We start from the raw sequence: 25275 nt of genomic DNA on the forward strand, positions 1-25275 counted from the left end.
AAGCAAGGTGCAAAGAGGAGAGAGCAACAAGAGATAGAGACTTGATGCACTTGCCATGTTTGTTTCTAAAACAGAGAAGAAACCTGTAAAGACAAAACAAACAGCTACATTTAAAATGTGAACATGCCACAGAACATTTGGCAGTTTATATTAACTCATCATAATAAGGCAAATGGAAAACCACATCATTTCATTTTGTATAATTAGACTAAATTCTGCCTGAATTTGTCTTTACATACCCCAATATGTAGCTGCTGTGTCGTCCGTGCTCTCTATCTTCTTGTCTGTTGACTAAAATGAAATCAGCATCCAGGGCAACTGTAGTCTCCAGGCACCTGGTTTTTTCCAGTCACCTGTGATATACAGTACACACACACACACACACACACACACGCATACGCACACACACACGCACACGCACACGCACGCAGGCACGCATGCACGCACACACACACACACACACACACACACACACACAGACCACCTGAAAAGCGTGGTAGTAACTAAATAACCTTACAGACTAACATTATTTCAATGTCCAACTGTTTCCCCACAGTTCATGATAACAGTGTTTTATGTTCCGGTGCCCAAACTTTCCCAGGCAGATGCGATACTGGCAATGGCATAAAGTGTACCATATCCCCACTCTTATCATTGCATGTGTAAAGTTACTCAGGATGAATATTATTCTGAATTACATCATGAAAGATTGTGATAAGGAATAGTACATCTACAGTTCCACCAATAGTTTGCATTTTATTTATTTAAAGGGAGCCCTGGCCAAGATGGAGTGTGTGTACACAGTTACAACAAGCAACATTAAAATAAGAAAAACATTTGCACATTATTGATGCCATCTCCAATGCTTTCAACTTGATTTTAAAGGCATTTAGGGACAGGAACTCAGTCCATTTCCAGTCTTTCTGCAACATATTCCAAGCAAAAGGAGCTGAGTGAACTTTCTATCCCAGCGCTGTGCAGGCGGAGAGCAACAGTTGATCATTTGATTGTAAGGAATACGGATCAACACTTCTCTGTGTGATCAAAGTACAAATGTACAGACAGTAATCCAAGCATTGCCTTGTAAATAAATGTGTACCAATTTCCCGCCTAGTGGCCAGAAAGAAAGAAAAATTGGTATATTGGTGTGCATTAGGGTTTATCCCCCTCCACATGTCAATCATTCGTATATTCTTCATTCATTTACAGAACTTTATATTTATTGTTCCTCCAGTGCCATTCAAATTTGACACATCCAATGTAGGTCGGATGCGAAAACTCCAATCGCTGCCAAAAATTAGAGTTCGCCCAGAGTGGTTTAGTCAGGTCCATAATATCTGTCTAGAATGTGATATCTCTCCCTGGTGGAGCATACACATTCAGCAGAGTAAAAACCTTTCCATATAATAGTTCCTTTAACCAGTACATATCTGCCTCCTTTGTCTTTACATTCAAAACTGTTCAAAAGCCATTCAATACTGCAACTCCTCTCTTATGTTTGCCTTTGTATGATGAGTAGTAAGATTTTTAAAAAAACAAATTTTGTTAGTTTTAAATGTTCAATGTAGTTCAAATGGGTGTCTTTGAAAAATATAATGTCTATTCTTTCTTTTCTCATTTTTGTTCAAATTTATTTTGCCGTTGATAAATTCTGAATGCCTTTAAAATCTCTGGTCGAACACAAAAAATAAACATAATAACTACAAAAACAGGAATCAGATTAAATGATGACAGAAAATAAAAGAGTTCATGCTTAAAACATGCACCGAACCCAAAACCTGAAAAGTGGAGGGAGTCAATTCCTAATGATGGACCTCCGAAAGCTCCCGACCGCTCCTGCTCTAATCCTCACAAAGAAATGGACACACCACCTTCCCAGACCACCACTCAGAAGCGCTGTCTTGAAATGTATATGCCTCCCCCCCCCCCCCCCCCATATTCTTTTAAACTTTTACAAACAAATCTATAAGACAAATATATTCAAAGCATTCAGATAGTCATAAAAAAAATATATATACACAAGTCTACTGTGTGTTGGAATGTAACAAAGATTCATCATCAGTAAAAGGGAGAAGGCACTGAATATTATACATTCAACAGAATTTAAATCTGTACAAGAAATTGACACACAATACATTAACAAAAACGCATGTAGTTTAAAAATAATTCATTAAAACAAATCACAAAATGTTTCTTTTGGCCCTCAAGACATTTTTGGTTGATTACCAATTTTAATGCATAATATTTTGGTGAGTGTTTAAATTAATTGATTCTAGGCCATTGCCCTCTTATGTACATATTATTAACATTAGACACTATTCTCCCCCATATCTGTACAAAACTTTCCAAACAAGTTTAGAAAATACACAACATATTTGCTCAACAACACATCATGATTTGTGGGGTTTTTTTTGTTCAGAGGAATACTTTCAGGACTTGGGTACTTTGTTGTTTTTTTTATTTATTTTTTCTTAGATTTTTGGCCTGTAGGCTTTTATTATACTGGAAAGACAGCATGAAATGGGGGATGGGAGAGAAGGGAGGACATGCTGTAAACGGGATTCGAGCTCACGTCACTGCGGCCGGCTGTACATGGAGCCTGGCATATGTGCTGCCACCTTAACCATTTGGCCACCGGGCAGCAAGACAAAAACATTCTATGGCAGAATTCCATTGGTTTAAAGTGGAGCAGTCCAAATCACTCCACTGAGTTCTAGTAGTTTCAAACCTCTCGGAGTTCTAGTGCTGTCTGGCATATGTGTGCTGTGCCTTAACCACTCAACCACCGGGCAGCACTGTAAACACATTTGAATGTAGTTCACAGTCCGTAACATTAATATTGAAGCTTTTAGTGGTTCATATTATAGAGCCATGATTATAATCTCTTGTGTTTTCTTGACAATAGAGTGGGTTTGTACTCTGGAGATCACGTTCCAAGATCTCACTGTTACTAATACTCAAAACAGTAGTGTCAGCATGGTACAAGCACCTCATGTGCACTCACACAATTTCCTGTTACTAACAGCAGGGGTTTTGGATGATATAATAGCTACACCAGAGATATCCAAAAGCATGGACTTCAATCTAATATCCTTATTCGCCAGGTTTTTGCCAAATGGTATGGTTTCGTAGCAAAGAAAAAACACTGCTGTAACAACGAGTTATGACTTATTCTTAAGAAAGATCCTGATAGATTAAACAATATATCATTTTCTGTGGATTTTGAAAATTCTCTAGTAGCTCATGTGATGGAAATAGTGCGTAACAGTGGCTCTGTAACACATTTATGTCAACATTGCTGCGGGCTCCAGTTCTAACATGTCTGTAAGGGGAGTGTCATTGTCACCCTTGTCATCTGTACTGACCATGCTGTAAGTAGCATTTTCTCGATCACTGGACAATCCCCTCCTTCTGTCCCGCAACACAGAAATTATGAAGAAAAGAGGGACGGGCATCATAGCAAATATGATCAGCAAAGCCAGAACAGCCAATGCCCAATCAGGATAGTCAAGATACTCCTCAGTGGCCTGGATAATCAATACAAAGTCAATTAGTAACAAAGTCAATTAGTAATCAATACAAAGTCAATTAGTAAGTTTTACTAATAAACAGCTAATTTTCTTACTTTCTCATGATTCCACGCCATGTATGTTGGTCTTTTAATAAACATTCGTATTGTTGTGGCCAGCAGCAGACCCAGCATTGAAAGCAAACAAATGTATTTCCACAGGTATTTGTAGATAACAGGTGGTCGCCATCCTAGCATTACCTCACAGTCATCAAGAAACCTACAAAACACCAATGTTAGATTTTACAGGCGTCTAACTATTAACCATATTGTCCAGTTAGCACTAAACTCACCTATCAGCTCCATACACCCACGATACGCTGAAGGTCTCAAACACCACCACAATGATGAGGGGCAGAGTGGCAGAGTAGTCATCGAACATTGTGACAAAGTAGTTTCCACAGCGCTGAGTGAAGAGCGTGCCAATCAGAAAGCCGATGGCGCAGGTGAACACTAGAAGAACAGCCATCAAGTTACACATCAGCCTCTAAAATACATACAGTACACACAGCTAAAATCAAGCCGTGGAACAAGGTCTTACCGGTGAATTTTGTCTTGTTATTGGCCAGTGTCTTAAAGCGGTCCGTGAGTGGAGCCAGAATGCCCTCCAAAGTGCCAAACATGGTGCTGAGTCCCAGGTTGAGCAGCATTAGGAAGAACATGGCAGACCAGAAAGGACTCCCGGGAAGCAGTGTCATAGCTTCAGTGAAAGCTATGAATGCCAAACCAGTGCCTTCTGCACCCTGAATGAACAAAAACAGAACTTCTCTTTTAATATTAAAACTCCCCAAAGCAAAAGGAGGTTATATCTAAAAAGCGATTTACCGTCTGCATCTCCTTCTCCAAGTTGCACTCAGTTAAATTCCCTGGGATCTGTTTGCCATATTGAATAAACCAGGAAGAGTAGTCTTCAGGAGACACAGAACTGGGGTCTGACATGTTGAATTTAGGCATGAAGGTCACGTTCACCAACTTGTTGTGGAATCCCTCAGATAACTGCTGCATATTACTGTGGAAACAAAAGCAGTGTTTGATAGCAAAATAGTTTGATTACGTAGAAATAGGATCATTAAATAACATACCTTAAGATACATTCCTTGACCTTTGTTTTGGCACGAAAGCCTAGCACTGCAAATACAACCAGGGTGGCAAGCACTGACGTTAGGAAGTTAATGAGGGAGACACTGAAAGCGTCTCTGTGGCAGTTGTTGTTTTTAGGATTATAGGACGAGTAGGCGATAATGGACCCAAAGCCCAGACCAAGAGCAAAAAACACCTGGGTGATAGCTTGTCTCCAGACCTGTATGTTGCCCCAGATTTCAAGCTGAAAATTGAAAGAAGATACTTTTAGCAAACATCAACTTTTTATAATTGCTTGGAGATGGACATTATAGCGGCGTACCTTGGGGTAGAACATATGGCTGATGCCCTCCATGGCACCGTCTAACATGAGTCCACGCACGAGGAAACAAAACAGCACCACATACGGAAATATGGAAGAGAAGTACATAACCTGCAAAGTAAACACAGGATTATGATTAAGATACAATATAAATGTGAACAGGTACAGCTACACATTTAATGAATAAAAATGCTAAATCAAAAAACAAAAAGGATTGTTTCAAGGGGTTTGCACCTGTTTTACAAAACTTTAACTTCCCCTTTTTATGTAATGAAACTGTTTTGCTTAATGTTTAAGTTCAACCAATAGTAGAGTAGCAAAACTTAATAGCAATAAACATTTGAGTTTGGTGTTTTATAATTGGTTAAACTCTGACATAAGCCCACCACATGACACGGATTTAATGAGGTGCAAATGTAGCATTCAAAACACAGTTAAGAAGTCAAACTAGATTAGCGCACAACCTTGACAGAGCTTTTGATTCCTCGAAACATTCCCAGGCACACGATGATCCAGGCCGCCAGCAGACAGCACACAATGTAGATGTTAAATGAGCCGGTCTCCTCAATCGAGTCGGTGACGTCCAGAGCTTTACGGTACCAAAAGTACGATGTGGGAGAGCTCATTTCGCACTCTTTTACTAAAAATCAAGAAAATATAATTATTGAAAACAAAAAAATCCAAAGAATGTATGTGCAGTTGACTGTAGAGAAGTATTTACCAGTAGCATTGCCCTCTTTTGGACACTGTTCCCAGGGTAAAGGGTGCTGGAATGAGTTACCAAGGTAGAAGAGGCTCCACGCAAGAATTACATTGTAGTAAAGAGCAACAAAGAAACACACCTGTGGACAGTTTGTATGAGAAAAGAATTATATTACAGCAAAATCACATCTCAATATTAGGAGTTGATTTTAAGGAAAAAAAATGTAAGAGTGAATTGTGACTTGAGCTACAAACAAGTTTTGTACGAGTTTTTTTGAAAGATAGAGAGGTCTACCATTATTGCATGTCATTTCTTGTTATGATGACCCTTACATTATCTGGAAGAATATGCAAACATACTGTGTTTCGGCAGCCAAACCAACCAAAGCCAATTGAGAGAGTGTCTTACCACACAGCTGGAGTAGCCGATCCCAGCCAGCTTTGGGGAGATGTACTTCCACACGCCGATGCTCCCCTGTCTAATGGCCTGTCCTGCGGCCAGCTCCAGGAAAAATAGAGGGATACCCACCACCAGCATCAGCAGAATGTACAGGAGGAGGAAGGCCCCTGGAGAGAGAACCAGTGTTAAGTGACTTTATTATATACTAACAACCAATTCACAACAGATAATTATGTATACATTTCTTAAAAGAGCTATTGGTTGAAATGACCATAAACCAACCACTTGTAGCTTTATTTATTTAATAAATTTGCATTGTTTATTGTGGGCAAGGCACTTATAGATCTTAAACTAACATGATCTTAGCTGTCCTAACAGATCTTAAGTGATCTTCAGCAATTGTTAAATATGCATATCATATTGTATATTTCACTATTCACAGAGGTAAAACCCCACATTCAGATAAATTCATTCTATAAATCACTTATTATGTGTAAAGATGAGAAAAATTCTAACACCGTTGTTTTTAGACACTATGCTTCACTCTGTTGTTGTAGCCACACAAAAAGGGGTGTCCTCTTACTTCACACTCTCACTGGTCAGCTAAAATAGCCCCTCTCACCTCCTCCATTCTGGTGGCACAAATATGGAAACCGCCACACGTTTCCAAGACCCACACTGAACCCGACTTGGGCCAAAAAGTACTCGATTTTACTGTCCCAGCCCACTCGGGCCACTGGCTCAGGGTCCAGCTGCCTGTCTTCACTCCCATAGGGTCTCTCAGTCTGGTCATTGTCTTCAGGCAAGGGCTGCTTCTCCATGTCTGTAATGATACACATGAAAACGAAAAGATGACACTACACAAGACACAATGGCCAAATACAAACAGTGTTATGGCTCAGTTGTGATCATTCCCACCAGATGGTTAAACACCTATAACTTTACAGTTCTCAGGAATAATCCCTCATTAGATTAATTACATTTTAAGCACTTGTCTGAGCTGCGCCATGACATGTGTTTTTCAACATATCAGTCATGGTCTCGAACCCACGCGAGGACAATCCCAGCAGCGACAATCATCCTACGCGAACAGAAAATCTTCAAAGTAAACCCAAAACTTATGTTGAACTGACCTTATTCCCAGCAGACGTGGCAGAATGTGAGTTTTTCTGAGGTAGTTTCTATAACAATATAATCAGACGTAGACAAGAGATGTGAAGCCTAGAGAGGAACACGTGTGTGGCTGGTGCGTTAGTACTACGTAAATACGCGTAGATGTAAAGCCATTATATTCCTCTTGGCTGGGGAAAGAATGGTCTGAGGTAGTAATTTAAAAGTAGAGACTGAATGTCGCCAACAAATATATCTGAGGTCAAAGGAGCCCGCGTTCACGACCCTTTATTTGGTGCTAAACCTCTTCCGCTTGATGCAACAGCAACACACAAACCACACCTACGTACGGTGCGTTCAGGGACAGTCGGACACGCATTAGCATCCATTGTAGAAATGGCAATAACAAAACTCTGCTTTGGGTTTAGTACTGTATATACATATCAACAACTGTCCTATTTGTAATGGAAGTTCAACCAAATAGCTGCATCATCTTAATTAAAATGTATGCCACCTATATTTCAATACACACCAAACTTGACTACGTTACGTAAATGCAACATTATGATAAAATACCCTCGTGGTTTAACATGAATAAAGAGAATAAAGTCTAAAGAAAAAGTCTAAAGAATAAAGTCTGGCGGTAATGTAACACTTGGATACCAGCCGCCATAAAACACCAAACCAAACTAAACTAAACCAGTCTTTGATCATTCATTCTCCACATGTGAGTGGAGCAAACAACAGCAACCGTGCAACTACGACCAATAGACTGTGTATTATGGTCCATGCAGTTCTGTTTACATTTTGTCAACATAACACGTGGCACAAATAACCCATCAGAAAATCAAGAAAAAAACACTTGCAATTGTTTGAGTTCTTTAAAAACTATAGCCTGATCACGCGCTTGGACTTTATAAAACACTAGGATTAGAAGTGTCCGGTAAAATAATGACACATAATGGTGTGAGAAGTTGACGGGTGTAAATAAAGCCGTGCGCTTGACACACGCACACACGCACGCACGCACGCACACACACACACGCACGCGCCTTGCCACGTAGAAAAACTTTTCAGGCAACGACCAGAAATGACAAGTGTATTATTAACGCACTAAAATCAATTGAGAATATTATGTCAGAATAGTATGGTGTAGTCAGAGACGGCACGCAGCCATATCATGCAACTTACCCTGGTATTAAGTTCAAAGAGGAAAATGTTGTAAAGTTTTCAGAGTCAAATTGGAGGCACGGCCTCTCCACAAGGCCCCGCCTCCTGCCTCCTGCCTCCTGCCAGCCAATCACAGACATGTTAGAATTCAACAGGTATCTACTTTTCTCAAGGTCTTTTTCTCAATGTCAACAATGTGACACAGTTACTCACTTATAGAAGGCTCTTTTGAGTCATGAACAGGAATTATGCCAACCATTTTAGTATCCAAAAGGAACAGTTGAAACTGAAACGATGAGGAATTTGTTCACTGTGTGCCTATCATATACTCATGTATGTATGTATTAGGATATTGATGAAAAAGTGTCAGTGTGGAAAATAGACTCCCTAAGAATTTATACATATTATAAATCATTTTATAAATATCATGGAGGCCCACCAGAAAGTCAGACATTGCGGATTTAAACAATGATTTAGCTTGCATAATAGTGTTCATTTTGTGAGGTACTGTGTCCAAATAAAATCCCTTGTGTGGATTAATAAAGTGTGTGTAAATCTATTCTATCTACCAGTGTAACATCCTCAAATTATAACATAAACATTTTAAACAAGTAGGATAGATTTGTTTTTATCTTAAACCAATCGTGCCACTGCAGAAACACTGGATATTTGGTTAGTAGGTCTAGGATTTAACAAGTTATGTTGGGATTTCTTTGCTGTAGAGAAAGTGTAGGCTTAGATAAGTGTGCGGAGCTTGACATAATAAATCTGGTTCTCCTCTGTCGTTATGGCACATTTGCACTGCGTTCCACGTTGCAGGTCTATAGAGATTCATTAAACATTATTTACTCCCCTTAAGTTTCTCCTGGGGATGAGAGAGTAATATGGAACATTGCTTTCAATGAAACTTTTGTACTGAGACAAAGTCCTGGTTGAAAGTGCAGTCAATGTACATATGAATAGGGGATAGGGCAGTACAGTTAAATTAACTGAAACCCCTTGGTAGAATGTATTGTTAGTTTGATAATATATGATTTGAGATGGTTTGGACTGAAAAGCTCTAAGATGGTTTTATAATCGAGGATGTAACTGCAAGAAAAATATTTTACTGAGAAAGACATTATTTGTTTTACTTCTAGGCCATATATTTATACCATGCGCTACAATTTAATGTAATATATTTGGATTTAAGTTGAATATTCCTACACTAACTGAAATTAGCCTTTAAGGGTGCTCTCTCACATCAACTTTGGGATTAAACTATACACAAAATCAGACCTGTATTAAACCTGAACTAAACCAGGACTAGAACACGACCAAACCAAATCTACAGCCTCAAGTTCTTTTTTATTTCCTTTTTTTTTTTTTTTACCAATTTGGTGATGGAACTATTGGAATTATATTTTACGATTGCCTGTATGAAGTTGAAATAACATGTCAAATCATATGTAAGCTTGCATGTTGCTGAGCGCTGCAGTGTGGTGCACAGGGGGCAGAGTACGGCCCCTGAGGTGGGGACTCGGGGCGGGGTCTGCTTCAGGATGAATACCACAGTGAGGAGTCACCTGCAGGTAAGTCACACAAGGCTCCCGCACAGCGCACACAGACAGGTGCTTTCAAAGGATATAACACGACTCTGGGACTGAGCAGTAAGTACAACTAAAATATTTCCAAATGTTTTCATGGTCGGTGTGAATGAGTGATGGGTTGTTTTTGTTTTGTTTATTTTTTTCACTTGTTAAAATGGCAATCATAAGTTAGCATAAAGTGTGTACAACATCCACAGCTCTAGTGGGCTGTTCTTGTTTATCTTTCAAAGGGCGTGTTCACGTCCACCTACAGGACAATAGACTACTTTATTTACTCTTCCTGTTTTCCCATTACTTTGATACTTGAATATACCGACCACTGTGACTATGCCAGTTTACTACATTTATATTTACTTGAGAGAAATGTAGGCCCACTAAATATTCACACCAGCTACAGTATATTAGTGTTTCACCAGATGTCAGTCTAGTGAAACCGCTAATAAGGGAGTGTTAGTGATACTAGCCACTTGTTACTCCCATTGACACGTTTGATGTAGTCTGAGAAGCGCTGAATGGAGAGGTGCACAGTACTGTTGTATAACTGGTTGGTCAGCTCTCCCTCTTGTACTCTTGTGTTGTCCACTGTCAGTGAATCACAAATAGGAATCAGCTGACGTAGTGTTACTTTGTAGGAGGTTCCCTTACATGTACTTTTATTGTCGTCTGATTTGACGTCATTTCTACTTTTAGATAACTGAGAGACGGATGCACAAGATGACAAACATTTCACGGCATCTTGTAAATGTAAGTTCACTTTCTGTAACCGCGTGTTTGCGTAGACCAAGCAAGAATGTTACTAACCACAGATCATTTATAATACAGTGACATCAGTTTCTGTTTTTCTGCAGCATCTCCTGACCTTCTCGCTCCAGGATGGAGATGTCCAGAGTGTGGAGGAGGCCCAGGCACGACTCTCATTTTTGGCTCAAAACAAAAAGTTGTGGAGTCAACAGATGTTTCTGGATGTCGCGTCAGACTCTATCATTCTACGGGACATTCAAAATCAGGTGAGAAGAAAACACTTGTGGCCATACCTGCTTGCCAATGCCAGATCTCATCAGCTCTCTGGAGCTAAGCAGACCAGGGCCTGGTTAGTGCTCAGATGGGAACACCAGGTGCCACACTGCGGCGGCTGGAGGAAATGTAGTTGTGTCCTTTTCAAGCCACTTCACCCACATTGCCTAATAGAGTGCTTTAAGTGCCTTGAAGGTGGAAACACGCTATATAAAAACATTGTAATAATAACTAATTTAATTTTGTTTTGAAGGGTAAAACATGTTTAGTTAATTTAACTGCACATTACATGATAATGCTTTCCAGGGAATTTCAGTCACAACCCCCATAACAGCCACCATTATCATTCGCACACCCAAACACAAAAGCAGGCTACCCACAAAATGATAGATAAGCTTCATGTCTAATGTTTGGTTTTATTTTCAAGATATAAGCCTGGTTAAATGAAATTGGTGGACAACAAAAACAAATATACATTTATCATTGCATCTAAAGGGACCAAGATTCGTTGAAGACTATTGCACATATTTTTCCCCATATTACCCAAGGACCTCCTGAAATTATTTTGCAATTGCTATAAGAGTCCTGAACCCTAGGTTGAGAACAACTGAATGAGGAAATTGTGCTTAAAATTTACATTTTTAAATTATTTGAGTGAAATTGACAATAAATGATAAGACTGTCATATATCACTGAAATCATATCTTGCATTCTTTTAATAACTGTTTTTGTATTCTGATTCTGGTTCAGGATGAGCTGGAGAAGTACTCTTTCAAATCTATTCTACGCTGCGACTCCAAAACAGAGAGACACTTCACCTCCTTACTGCTGCTTGTCTGTCAAAGCACTGATCAGAAAAAGCCCGATATCCACTTCTTTAACTGTGAGATGGTGAAGGTAAGTCACTCAGAACCAAAACAACTCTGTCTTGGCTTCATGGTGTTAGGTTTTACAAGTGTGCCTCCTTTCGGCTCCCGCAGGCCGAGCAGATCTGTGTGGACATCTCACAAGCACTTTCAGGTCAACACACCAACAGAAGCAGGTCTGTATACATATGTCATCTATAATCAAAGTGTGTGTCTTAGTAAAAGTCAATAATATGCCAGAAATGGGCCACATACTGATCTGATTAGCGTAAACTCATACATTTGAAATAGAGCAGGCCCACACCTTTTAATCAGACTTGTGTTTTGAATTCACACTATTTACAATGTCTCTATTATCTGTGTATACAAAGATATTCTGTTTTTTACTTAATATCTCTCAGATGAAAACAAATCCTGCTCTTTCATGAGGTGATGACAGTGTGTTATTTTGAAAATGATTTCTTGGTCATAGATATGATTTTAGCATGGGTCCAGATAACCGATATAGTCTTTTATCTATTTTCTTATCACTAGATGAATGATAATGTATTAGACAGTGGAAATGAAATCGAGGATTTCACTGTTGTTTTTAGTTATTTTTGTATGTATTTATTGTGACACATTGCAGTTCCAGATACAAAACGTTCATGTTTCAGTAAATATTTGTTACTGCTATTAAGGTGAGGCAAGAGTGGCACAGTGGGTTAGGAAGTTGCCCGCCAACTGAAGTATTCAAACTGCATTCAAAAGCTGCTGCTATGTCCTGGCAAGATACATCTCTGACATAATACTTGCCTGGTTATGAAAAGAAGGGCATCCTGGATAATGAGTCTTTTGTCTTGAAATATACTCACATTGTGGGTGATTATATTCATGGTAAATACTCATGTTTCACCATTGCAATGTTGGGTTATTGCTGTGTTGGATACAACTATAACTAGACTGATACACCTGTCTTTATTCATAACCTGTTTAAAAAAAAGAAATGCTGTAGATCCCGACAATGCCTGAATCTCACCACGCAGTACTTCATCTCTATTTGCTTTTCATACTATTTACCCTGCTGTTCCTTTCACTGGCCATTATGTTCCCACTGAATCAAAGTTCCCATTGAGCGACTGCAGTCTCAGACAGAGACAGAGGGGACAGTGTAAACAGCTGAGAGAGGAGAGAGGGACTCGTTTTACCCGTTTCCACATAACTCAAGAAGGTGTGACACATATAACCAGGCCATTGTGACAGAAGGAGCAGCGAGCAGAGGAGTGATGAGTGGATCTGTTTGCTCATTACTTTAGGAAGCTTTGAACAGTTTAAAGAGTTTAAAGGACGACTGACAGGTGGATGTGGTGAGGCCGTGTGCAGACGGACATTTGGTTTTAAAGGTATTTACATTTTTGTAACAAATTCAAGAATGGGGTTGACCTTTTGCTCACACCTTTGGGTTGTCTGAAAAAGCATGTTTGATTTCAAACTGAAACATTAGAGAGCCACAGTAACAGTGTTTGCTTTGCGTTGATGTATAGAAATAGGATTTGCATTGATCTCTAATAGACAGAGCTTGTTGTCTGGCTGGTTATTGTTGGAACCAGCCTTCTCCTTCACGCAGATACCTTTAAATCTTTGAGGAGTTTAATTAGATAGATAAACTGTCAATATGTTTGCTTTGAGGTCGACATGGTTGTTTGCTGTTAGTTACTGAAAAGTCCTTTGCGTTATATCTGTGTAGTTTTTTAATTGCAAATAACTACATCTTGATTCATTTGTGCTGCTGCCATTTGGCCTGGACTCATTGTGTTTTTTAACCAGGTTATATAAAGGATGAATTAATTTAGGCTTAATTTCACTGATTTCCTTTTATATCATATTTATGATAACGTTACAAGCCAAACAGCATAGTGCATCAATTGTAGATCATTACTTCTTGTTCATAAGTGTTTAAAACTATGCAGATCAGAATCCCATAGATTATTACACAGTGGTGTTGCTCATGCTACTAACCAGCCATGTTTGTGATCACAGTATAATATTTCAATAAACACTCTTAATACGTACTACCACACCTTCATTTGTTTTAAATTTGACCAACCTGGATAAATAAAGTTAGATAACTTTCATTTATCCAGGTAGGTGGATTGAGACGGTAAAATAATTATGCAATAATTTATGTGCCATGGATGACATCATGCCTACTTCTTCCTTGTGCGTGATCTAATTAAGAAAGCTTTTTGATATTTCAGGGGCATTCAGAGTGGAGACATGACTGACCCACAGGACATTCCGAGCCATCCTCTCCCATATGCCCCAAACCCACCACCGGCCAACCCTCCACCTTACCCAGGCCACAGAGGTAAGCGTTTAAAATCCAACTAGTGCGGTAAAAAGTGCTTTAGGTGAGGATAGTGATTTGGCATGATAAGAAGCCGGGGGGGGGGGGGACACAGAAAGAGGCATTTGTCGTGGAGGCCTTGGTGCGGCACAGAGATATCATTGTTAGTTTGTGTGTGTAAAGGGGGGTGTTGTGTAGCAGAGGCTGGACGTGGGTAAAAGGGGGACAGGAATGCCAAACGCTGGGGAAGTCATGAATGAAAATGGATGCACTGAAACCTCTTCTCTCTCCCAAAACAGCTAACGGCGTCAACGGCCCAGATATTACTCTCCTGCGAGCGGAGCGAGAAGTGGTAGGAATATACAACACATTTTATTTACATTGGGCTGTGTGCAAAGTCTGGACAGATTTATAATGGGTATAATTATCTCCAGGGCATCTTGAATCACTGCTTTGATGACATCGAGAGCTTCATGGCCAAGCTGCAGCAGACGGCAGAGGCAGCCACAGTCTTGAACCAGAGGAAGAAGAAGAAAAAAAAAAGCAAAAAGCAAAGTGCTGAAGGTAAACGAGAAGAAAGTGTATTCAAGACAAGCAGGTGGCGCTGTTAGGACAAGTTACAGGCCAGATCTGTGGAGAGAGAAATCATTTATCAACGAATATAGTTTTGATCGATAAAAAACTCCTGTAATTGAATAAACGCTTCATAGATAAATACAATCATTCAGCAAAAGTTATAACTCCAAGAAGACAGGTGCAGCCACTGTAGTATATCCGACACAGAAAAGTTACATAGTGCGTCTTGAAATTGTTGTATTTACGAGTATAAAATAACTGCTAACAGATATTTTCTCACAGAGGATCTACTGACTGCAAAAGCCAAGCCGCCACCAGAAGAGGAGTTTGTCGATATCTTTCAGAAATTCAAGTATTGCTTCAGTCTGTTGGTGAGTAAGATGCAGTAGGAATACATATTCATTGGTAAACAACAAATCTCCAGTATCTTATATATGTATATATATATATATCTAAATATGTAAAAACTCTATATAAAAAATCATGCTTATTCAACTCAAACCAATACCACCAAAACAAACATAAGAGCATATTTGTCATTAACATCATTGACGGAGTATTTTTTTCTAGGCTCGTTTGAAATTGACAATCTCCAACCCATCGTCAGAGGACCTTGTGCATCACGTATTTAAACCTCTGGACATGGTAAGTCAGACCACTTTTACACCTGCTGTTACTATAAATGTACCAGAGAGAAAGTACTCAGACTTGTTTTCTAAGTCACTTCAGGCCAGGGAGTCCGGACTCAACTCAAATGGATGTTTTGTGAATGACTCTGACTTGACTCTGACGTTCCTGAGGGCAGTGACTATGACTCGGTTTGAGGTTCAGGACTTGACTTGGGGACCGAGGACTCAGACTTGGCTATTTAAAGCTCTCAAGTCCTTACACTGCATTCCTTTGTATATATTATTTTGGGAGTGTCTGCAGTGCCGCGGCGCGCGCCGCGGCTCCTGAAACTGCGCCGCTATTTGACCGCGTTTTAGAGCCGTTTTAGACCGCGCCGGGTTAAGGTTAGGGTTAGGGTTAAGGTTAAGGTTAAGGTTAGGGTTAGGGTTAGGGTTAGGGTTAGGGTTAGGGTTAGGGTTAGGGTTAGGGTTAGGGTTAGGGTTAAGGTTAGGGTTAGGGTTAGGGTTAGGGTTAGGGTTAGGGTTAGGGTTAGGGTTAGGGTTAAGGTTAGGGTTAGGGTTAAGGTTAAGGTTAGGGTTAGGGTTAGGGTTAGGGTTAGGGTTAAGGTTAGGGTTAGGGTTAGGGTTAGGGTTAGGGTTAGGGTTAAGGTTAGGGTTAGGGTTAAGGTTAAGGTTAGGGTTAGGGTTAGGGTTAGGGTTAGGGTTAGGGTTAGGGTTAGGGTTAAGGTTAAGGTTAGGGTTAGGGTTAGGGTTAGGGTTAGCCATGAGGCTATAACGGGCTATAAGGGAAATGCCGCGGTCCCTGAAACTGCGCGGCCATTTGACCGCGCCGTGGCTCTCCAGCCACGGGCTATTATTTTAGAAACACATTTTAAAATTATAATTGAACAAAGCTAGTTTCAAATTTTAAGAATTCACTTTAGGACCTAGTGAGTGAGCACAGAGCACAGTTAAATGGCCTGAACTTGTGACCTTTTTGCAATGACTCAAACTCGAACCCTGAAATATCAAAAGAAATCAGATTAAAAGTTAGGGTGGAACCTCATCCTAAAATATCCATGGTATCAATTTTGTAATATCGCATTATAGCCGCTGTGTGTGAAGGTCTACATGAGATTTAGTGATTACAAAGGTGATAGACGTGTAATGTGTGGAGCTGCAGATAATGGTGCGATCCGAGGATGAGGCACTGGCTTGTTATTGGACACCAAGCGGAAAGTAACCGTAAGCATGTGTCAGGTCAAAATAGTGTGTCGTGTCAAATGTGTAATGTTGTCGGTCGCAAAAGATTGTTCTGGTAAAGATTAGATGTATGTCTTTAATATAAGACTGTTAATTTTAATGGACATGTAATATTTGGTCGTGGCAGAATCTGGTGTTGTCATTTTGTAATATGACATTATTAGACCATAATCAGTTATGCTAACCCAAGCCTGCTTTCTGTGTTTTTCTGTACCATTTCTCACACCCGCAGCTCCCTGTCGCCATTGTTTTTCAGTTTTGTAGTTTGAGATGTTTCGTTTATTGACCAGTTATTCCTGAAAGTTGTATCAATAACAGTGACGTAGCAACATTTTGTTATGTGACTTGGTTTTGTATTGAATGAGAATGCACCTCTTGACAAATAGAAAAAGGAACTTGCATGATGACAAGAGGACAATGATGTCTGATAAACCCTGGTCAATTTCCGTTCAACTCAATCTCCAATAATCTTACGCCTATGTTTGATAAGGCGTATATTTTGAGTGCCACACCTGAATGATACACGAACCATGAGACTAGTGTTGATGCTGATTTCATGTGTGCCTACAGATGGTGAAAACTACAGGCGGGCCCACCATGGGGGCATCTGTGACCAGCCCCACCATGACCACATCTGCCGTGACCCTGCTACAGGACACTCTCAACGAGGAGGAGAGGCAGCTGTGGAAGTCTCTGGGGCCCAACTGGACACAGCCACGGTCAGTATCAAACACATGGAGATGCTGCCTCTAACCCAAACTTACAATGAAGTATGAATACCCCTTGATTGACTTCAATGAATAAAGTAGAGGTGATGATAAACATAAAGGGGATTAAGGGGAAGGGAATAAAGGGAATCCACGTCAACATGAGGGAAAGGGCAAGAATGTGGCTCGATAAACTAATTAGACATGGGCGAAACTGACTCATTCATTTGCACACATAAAACCATTTCAAAGTTACACTGCCTCCTTGAACAAATATTTGAACTATGAGTATTGATACTTTAAGCCTTCAGTATGTATTCATAATATGTTCTATTTTGTTTTTCTTTTTCAATATTTCTTCCTTGAATTTGCGCACAGTGAATGAACCCGCTTAGAGACTGTAAAAGGAATCAGACTTTCGTGTGATCTGTTCTCTGCTATGGCTATATCAAAGAGTCTGAAATCCGCTTTGTGTAGATATCATATTTTACAAAGACATATTTATTAGAGCACTACATTATGTTAAATGGTTGTTGTAATTGCTGTTGTAATCAGATGTCTGTCTTGCAGCTCTCAGCTCAGAGAACCGGTGGCTCCATACAGCCCTGTGTTCCTAGATGGCTGGAAGCCGGAAGCCTCGAGGCCGGACGGGCAGGTTTGGGAGGATCCTGTCGAGTCAGCGCACAAACATGAAGCTCTCCGAGAAAAACAAGAGGTACTGAATGTCAGAGAACATGAGCGAGATGCTCCATTACAACATAGTTAATATGCTCAATACACTGGACTAGGTCAAACAAGTTTGTTACTAACTAGAATGTGTTTCACCACTTTATTCTTTTGGGCTGACTAACCACTCACTACATAGACAGCTACTATTTTAGAAAACAAAATGTTTTAATATTTTAATTATATTTGTTTTAATATATTAAATCAATTGTTGTATAACTAAATATTAGCACATTTTTATTGTTAAAGTTACGTGGGTATAATATAAAATATATAATATATTATATAATACTATAATTTAGTAATTCTCATAATCACATTATTATTTAATAGCAAACCTCTATTATGTTTTATGTTTATGTTATGTTCTACCTACAGCAAGAGCGGATATCCCAACAAGTCAAACCTCCAGTCAACGATGAAGCGTAAGTTGACCCTAAATACATTGAAAATTGTGTTTATGTCCATTATCACAATGTTATTTTTCTCCTTGTTTCCTCTCAGAGATGGCTATGGACAACCCCCTCAACTCGACAGACTCTACTGCTGCAGTTATGACTTCATAGCAAGAAACAACAGTGAACTTTCAATTCAAAAGGGGGAAGTACTTGAGGTATGCATACAGTTACTATGTTTATATATTTTATACTGTTCCTTCATGAGTGGCCAAATGTACTCAGAACAGGCTATTTATTATTGCAGGTGCTTGAATCATCCAAACGCTGGTGGAAGTGTCGCAATCGGTTCAACCAAGTGGGTTTCGTCCCTAACAACATGCTGGAACCCATGGCCCATGTGGACAGCCCCCACGCCAACGCCACAAATGTAAGACTCACAACTTACACAGCTCAATGTTTGACTACCATGTACCTACCTGATTGTTCCCTTTTTGTTGTTCCCAGGTACCAGCCCCACCCCCTGCTCCTAAGCTTGATAACAGACTGTCGCTGAGTCCTCCTGCCCCGCCCCTATTACCTTCTCCCTCCCCCAAAAGGCCAGTCAGCATGCCTCCTTACATCTCAAATGCACCTGCCACAGAGGACACAGAGAAAGGTACCACAACGCTCAAGTCCGGTGAACTGAGGGTGTAAAAACATTACTAAACTTGTAAATCCAGAGTTGGGCTTGCTCCTCACATTGGCTGTGTCTTATTTCATTTTAAAGTACATTATTTTAAATACATATATTAAAAAAAGATCTAACCCTTTCCATTAAATAAGTTACACACAAGTAAAATAAACCTTGGATGTGATTCAAATGTGTTTGTGTGAAATAGTGTAGAATAGTGAGTGTAGTGTTGGATTCAACTAAGCAAATACTGTAGGTTCAAGCCTCCTACTGGATAACTGCTACAGGTGATGAGCTCGTTGTCATGGAAACCATGTCAGTATGTTTGAGAAGGGTCACCTATGGAGAAGCAGAAACTACAGATCTGAACCCCAGTGAGAGTCTTTGTGCAGTGGTCACTCTCTCACATCATCAATACAAGATCAGTTGGTGAAAAATAATTCAACCCAGGATGGGGATAAATCTTTTAATATTGCAGAAACTTATTGAAACTATGTCATAGCAAATGTGTGCTGTGATCAAAGCAAAAAGTGTCCCCAAAAATATTTTTTCTGTGGTGACTTTTCTGTGGTGTATATACAAAAAACCTAATTTTAAAAGATTTATTATTACAGACATCCATTTAATTTTACCGATAGGGTCCCAAGTTGGTTGCATGGTTATTGTGGGGGTCCCGGGCTGAAATGATTGGGAACCCTGCCTTACCTTACCGCATGGATCATTTATGTCCGCGTCTATGTTTTAATATTTTTTAGAATTTATGAATGAGGTGAATGAGGAGCTGCTCCAGAAGCTGACCAACGGGAAGGCCAATCTGAATAAGCCCCTGGTCATCCCCCGCTCCTCAGAGACAAGTGTCCCGCTGAACTACCACTCTCCCCCTGAAGAGGTGGCAGAGTGGCTCCGAGGGAAGGGCTTCACTGATGCGTAAGGAAAACATACTTAACATGGTTAGGTGTACATTTTATGAACTTTATCCTTTCTTTTTAGAGCGGTTGATTGTTTGGGTGTGTTGACTGGGGCACAGCTCTTCTCTCTAAATAAAGAGGAGCTACGCTCTGTGATTCCTAAAGAGGGCGCCAGAGTGTACAGTCAGCTGACTGTCCAGAAAGCGCTGCTAGAGGTAAAAAACTCTTTGCATGCGTGAAAAATGTCCTCCAATATGACGTTAAATTGTTTTACAGGATGCTAGGAGAGCCACGGAGCTGGAAGCCGTCATGGAGAAGCAGAAAATGAAAGTTGATCATAATTTAGAGAGTGGCACATTGTAAAAAACAATCCACAACTAAACATTAATTGTCCTGTAAAAAAAAGAAAAATCACTGACAAGCTTTTTGTCATGAAAACATACCGTCAGTCATTACTCTAAAATACAATGACATAAACTTTCATTCTAAATGTATAGTAGAAAGTGTGAGTGAACATGCAATGTATGTTTATGCTGCACAGTACTAAATTAAACAAACTGTATTTATCTGTTTTTATTCTGAGTAAATGACTAATGCAAAACAAATAACATGTTTCAGTTTTTAATAACACAAAAAAGACTATCTCAAGGTAAAAATGAAATGACACATTATGGTAAAGCAATGCATTTGAATTGTGTTTCCTTTATTTATGACATCTGATGTAGAGCCCCAAAGAAACCATATATACACACACACACACACACAAGAATCATAGAGTAAAAAACAAACACAAAAAACAATAAAGATGCCACCAGTACTCACTAAACTAATAATGACATCAAAAACTTTTTTTAAAAAATTGTCTGCATATCCGTTTACTGGCCATTTATAAACATCAATTTTTTCAGATTTTTATTTGGGGTTACTCAATACTGCCCCATTTTCACCAAGCTTAAATACAAATTATTGTAGTTTTATCTTCTGCGCAAACATTTGTGTTTGCTTTTTAGATTGTGATATTGAATATACATAACAAAATTGTTTGATACAATACAACCAACTTATTAGCCCCACATCTTGACATTGCAGCAATCCACTGACCAATAAGCTGTTAAAATTTTGTTCAGTGGACTTCTGGATGCTTAAAATAATAAAACAAACATAAGACGACTGTCCATTAAAATCAAAGAAGTTATGTAAGCAGAAAACACATTGGTCAAAGTGAGGGCTGAATGTGACATTGGGTAGTTTGAAAAGAACAGGTGATGGACACAGAAGGAGGTGGGATTGTGGACATTTATCTTCAAAGGTCTCCTGTATCCTTATCCTCTGCTCGTCTGGAGTCCGACTTGCCGTTCACACCATCCCTCCTGTCCCGCTCTCGCTCTCGGGACCGGTCTCTAGACGAGCGCTCTGTGTCTCTGGAAGAACGCTCTCGGTCCCTGGAGGAACGCTCACGATCCCTGGATGACCTGGTATTGCGGGAGCGACATGATCAATCAAGGATTTATTTGAAACACAAAAGAAGCAAAACGGAGCTCAGGTTTGTGACCACTCACTTATGCCTAGAACTGCTCTCATTGCTGTGGCGATGGCCGCGGCTTCGAGAGCGACTGCGGTGCCTCCTCCTCCGGTCCCTGGAACGTGAGCGGGAACGGCGCTTCTCCCGAGAGGAAGAGCGTGAGCGCCTCCTTCTGCGGTCTCGTGAGCGGGACCTATCCAGTTCATAATATGTATGAATTATTTTGCATTAACAAAAGTCTGTGCAGAGGTTTTTGACCAGAATTTACCGCTTGTGCTCTCGCTCCCGCTCCTTGCTGCGTGACTTGGTCTTTCTTTTCATCTTCTCCTCTTTCTCCCTCTCTTCTCGTCTCTTCAAGCGCTCTTGGTTCCTTTTCTCCTGCTTATCACCAACAACTTTCTAAATGCAAAAAGACAATACAGAAAGAAGTTAATTGATAAGTATTGTAGCATTGTCTAATTATCTTAACAGTATAGTGTGTATTGCCCATACCTTCAGTTGGTCCAGTTTCTCCCTAATCTGAATAAATCCCAGGTGGAGTTTCCCTCCAAAGTGGTCTGCCAGGCGCCGATCGTTGTCATGCAAACCGAGGTAAGCAGAGCAGACCTCACACACCCGCAGCTTCTGTTGCTGATAGCTGGAGGCCGGCATAGAATTTCGGTACTCTTCCTAATGACATAAGTGAACATATATTTTTAGATCCAACACTAAAAAAGAAAACATAATCCCAGACTCGCACTCTTACCTCAGCATCTTTCTTCTTGGTGCGAACCTTTTCTACTTCCTGAAGGACCTTCTGAGCTTCATCAACATTGCCCTCGGCTCCCAACTGCTCAGCCTTGGCCAGAAGTTTTCCAATTTCCTCATTTAGCTCATGGACTTTTTCTGCCTACATCAACAAAATGCAGTGTAAAAAAATCATGGTCACAGTATGCTCCATAGGGGGCAACAGCACTCACTTTAGCTGCAACTTCTGCACTGATCTCTTCTTGAGTTTCAGTCAAACGCTTTTTGGCCAATTCTGTCCTTCCATCACAGTCGGCAATGAAAGACTCGAGGTGTTCCACAGCCTGAAAAGAACGTATCACAGATGAGACTCGTGGTATTATGCGTTAAACATATTATATTTCTGTGTATTTTCTTACATCCAACTCAAAAAACAGATCCCGCTCTTTGGAAGCAATTTCATAATCAGCTCGAAGGGCCAGGTCATGAATCTTTGCACACTCTCCTAAATCCATACGCTGTAAAAGGCAGAAAAGGACATAATTAGATTCTGTTCACATGACATCACATTATATCCTAATCCTTATAGTTTAAATTTGCGCCAGGTCAGAATTCCCCGCCAGAATTTGCTGTTTAACTGTCAAATTGCAGATTTGTTGACCTGGTCCAGGGTTAATGTCTCTGTAATTATGAAGCCTAACCACATGAAACAAAAAAGGTTCACGTTTTTATTGTCAGAATAAAAAACTAAAGTTAAATTATTTTTTCACTAGCTTCAAAAAAATTGTGCCATTATTCAACCTCAAAGTTGACAGGACTTTTAAACCTTACGGATAATATTGCAAATTTGTGGAGCCAATCTCTAACAAATAATGATAAGGTTCAACATTTGCAGTTCATAAGTTTGAATATTTCTCTAACTATACAAAGTTATATAGTCTCCTGAGATCCAGCTGAAATTATGAAGAAGTTAAACTAGGATAAAGATCTACCAGTACTTACTGTTCCAGAGAGAATGTCATGTGGACAGCAGTTAAGAAGATGGCTTTTACAGACCCGGTCATCGGTAAACTTCACCCTCTGCCGCGTCTCATCACCTGAAACAATGTGAAAGACAAACTGAGCAAGAACTCAGAACATACTTGCTATTTTGGCCTGTGTATCCAAAAATTAAAAACATGAAATATTTGTGTGCATGATTGGCATTCACATCAAGATTTTTTTTCTTCTTTTGTGGTTTTTAAGAGGCCTGCTTTTATCTTGTGCACATTGTTGGTAGATAAAATGGTGTCTCTTTAAAATCAAAACACTTGCAATTATGTTCACAGCAGGCGCTGCGATTGCAATTTGTCCTACGAGAAAAGTTCTATGCCAATTGCATTAATCTTGCAAAATATCCACAAAATGTAAAAGATGTTTGCTGTTTGCTGCAGAAGTAATCTCTTCCTTTAGTCACAGCAATGTCCTTAACAAGTGTCAATGAAAGCACAGTAAACAAAAAAATGCAGAAAACAAGCGAAGAAAGAAAGTGTTGTATACACACTGCGATTTGCACCACATACTGTACCCTTCTGCATCTTCAAGACCTCAGCTGCAGAATTTAAACCCGCTGTAGAAAAGTTTTAATTGGAACAGTGTTCTTGCCCATACCTGTAGTAAGAAGTTGTCATACACAAGTCAGATTGTAAATGAGTTGTGAAAAGGCTTTCTTTGGACTGCTGAAATTACCTTAAGAAAAGGTTCCTGTTTAAACTTGAGGCCAGATGTCTTAGCTGAAACTGTACACTACTCCAATGGTTAAGGTTCGTGCCACTGAAGCTTTGCGCAAGGTTTTAAAATAAAACTACAATAATTTCCGGAAGGCAAACAAATTGTTTGGATATGATTTATAACAGCTTTAAAAATTGTATGACTCACGGCTCGATGAACATGAGGCTTTTCTGCAACTCCTTTGCAGATTGGTGTGGGCTGGCAAAGATACACTGAACCTTAATGAATAAAATAAAGGGGCCACAATTGTTCAGTTTGTATGCAACATATGCATGGGAAGAATTTTATTTACTTCATCACACATACAACCACAAAGTTACAACACAAATCTCCTATAAAAATGGAACAAAGCTATTCAAGATGCCTGTTCAAGTTTACCTTAAGGCGTTGTGTATCATTTAATGTTTGTAACCATTTAGCTACATGGTCCTACTGCAGTATCGAGTTCAAAAGCCATCAAACTACGCTCATCAATGAAAAGACATCGTTACAGGCTAAAGTAACGAATGTATCAATGGGGGTATTTGCAAATAAAAGAAATTACCTTTTGCCCATAAGACTAGAGCATCAACAACAGACAGCAAAGAACTTGTCATTTCAACTTTGGCCCGTGCAAAGAAAAAGGTACATAACACAGCGCTTTAAATCCAAAGTACACTTAACGAGGAGCCACAGCTAAATCAATACAAACATTAAATCTGGAATAATCACTATATAACAATAATAACGTAACCAGTGGAGCCCCATGTAATTCACACTCATGCAGCTCTCAAAGATTACAGTCACCACTAGCAAGTGTTAGCGGTGCCTCCATATTGGCTAGCACAGCTAAGCTAACAGGCTACGGCAACTCACCATCCCTGGCTGTTCCCATCAGCTGGTCCAGTAAAGCTCTCATTTGAGCTTGAGCAGACATTGTTGCAATTTCTTCGTGGGCTGTTTATAAAACCAGTATTACGATGTGCTGTCTCTTGATTAGTGGTTATGGCACGCGATTGTTAGTTCTTGCGAGCATCACCTCCTCTTCAGGCTGGCGTTTCTTTTTCGTCCGTTTCCGGTTTAAATCCGCGAATGACGACACTTCCGTTTCATGAGACGCAGGCAGGCCAGGGTGAGTTGTGTTGTGTGAACTGAATCGTGTCCAATCTAAGACAATAATTACTAATAATAGACCGGGCGACTCTTGTGTATGGCTGCGTTTTTATTCTCGGCACCACAAAGCTGTACTTGTCTGTTTCTTTTGCGCTAGTATAC

At 39.9% G+C, this 25275-nt stretch overlaps 3 protein-coding genes across 7 annotated transcripts; 1 reads left to right on the forward strand and 2 right to left on the reverse strand.

The window, feature by feature from the left end:
- Positions 1 to 2757: 2757 nt before the first annotated feature.
- Positions 2758 to 6894, reverse strand: LOC140368605 (sodium-dependent neutral amino acid transporter B(0)AT2-like). Its single transcript, XM_072455566.1, has 11 exons — positions 6695 to 6894; positions 6082 to 6239; positions 5692 to 5812; positions 5435 to 5610; positions 4971 to 5081; positions 4651 to 4892; positions 4394 to 4577; positions 4110 to 4311; positions 3862 to 4021; positions 3626 to 3788; positions 2758 to 3527 (listed from the first exon to the last, which is right to left on the reverse strand). The coding sequence occupies exons 1-11, from the start codon at positions 6891 to 6893 to the stop codon at positions 3285 to 3287; spliced, it is 1959 nt and encodes a 652-aa protein (XP_072311667.1). The 5' UTR covers position 6894; the 3' UTR covers positions 2758 to 3284.
- A 3574-nt stretch (positions 6895 to 10468) lies between these two features.
- Positions 10469 to 20373, forward strand: LOC140368604 (epidermal growth factor receptor kinase substrate 8-like protein 1). Its single transcript, XM_072455565.1, has 18 exons — positions 10469 to 10685; positions 10790 to 10948; positions 11706 to 11852; positions 11936 to 11997; positions 14059 to 14168; positions 14447 to 14499; positions 14582 to 14711; positions 15006 to 15094; positions 15294 to 15368; positions 17165 to 17313; positions 17872 to 18016; positions 18406 to 18452; positions 18532 to 18640; positions 18730 to 18852; positions 18930 to 19080; positions 19851 to 20022; positions 20086 to 20218; positions 20280 to 20373. The coding sequence occupies exons 1-18, from the start codon at positions 10647 to 10649 to the stop codon at positions 20364 to 20366; spliced, it is 1980 nt and encodes a 659-aa protein (XP_072311666.1). The 5' UTR covers positions 10469 to 10646; the 3' UTR covers positions 20367 to 20373.
- Positions 20374 to 20561: 188 nt separating this feature from the next.
- luc7l (LUC7-like (S. cerevisiae)) lies at positions 20562 to 25087 on the reverse strand. Of its 5 annotated transcripts, none has more exons than XM_072455571.1 (9): positions 24877 to 25085; positions 23254 to 23348; positions 22671 to 22769; positions 22485 to 22595; positions 22271 to 22414; positions 22018 to 22194; positions 21794 to 21924; positions 21563 to 21718; positions 20562 to 21475 (listed from the first exon to the last, which is right to left on the reverse strand). In XM_072455571.1, exons 1-9 carry the CDS (start codon positions 24935 to 24937, stop codon positions 21307 to 21309), a joined length of 1143 nt encoding a protein of 380 aa, XP_072311672.1. In that variant the 5' UTR covers positions 24938 to 25085; the 3' UTR covers positions 20562 to 21306. The 5 variants fall into 5 exon arrangements, with proteins under 5 accessions (XP_072311672.1, XP_072311674.1, XP_072311670.1 ...); XM_072455573.1 differs by lacking the exon at positions 24877 to 25085 and adding an exon at positions 24169 to 24185 and having other exon boundaries at positions 20562 to 21466; XM_072455569.1 differs by adding an exon at positions 23980 to 24239 and having other exon boundaries at positions 21459 to 21718; positions 23254 to 23901; positions 24877 to 25087.
- Between the last annotated feature and the right edge of the window lie 188 nt (positions 25088 to 25275).

This window comes from Eucyclogobius newberryi, unplaced genomic scaffold (assembly GCF_026437365.1).
Source record: "Eucyclogobius newberryi isolate DKJ021-1_F unplaced genomic scaffold, fEucNew1.0.hap1 SCAF_20, whole genome shotgun sequence".
Lineage (NCBI taxonomy): Eukaryota > Metazoa > Chordata > Actinopteri > Gobiiformes > Gobiidae > Eucyclogobius > Eucyclogobius newberryi.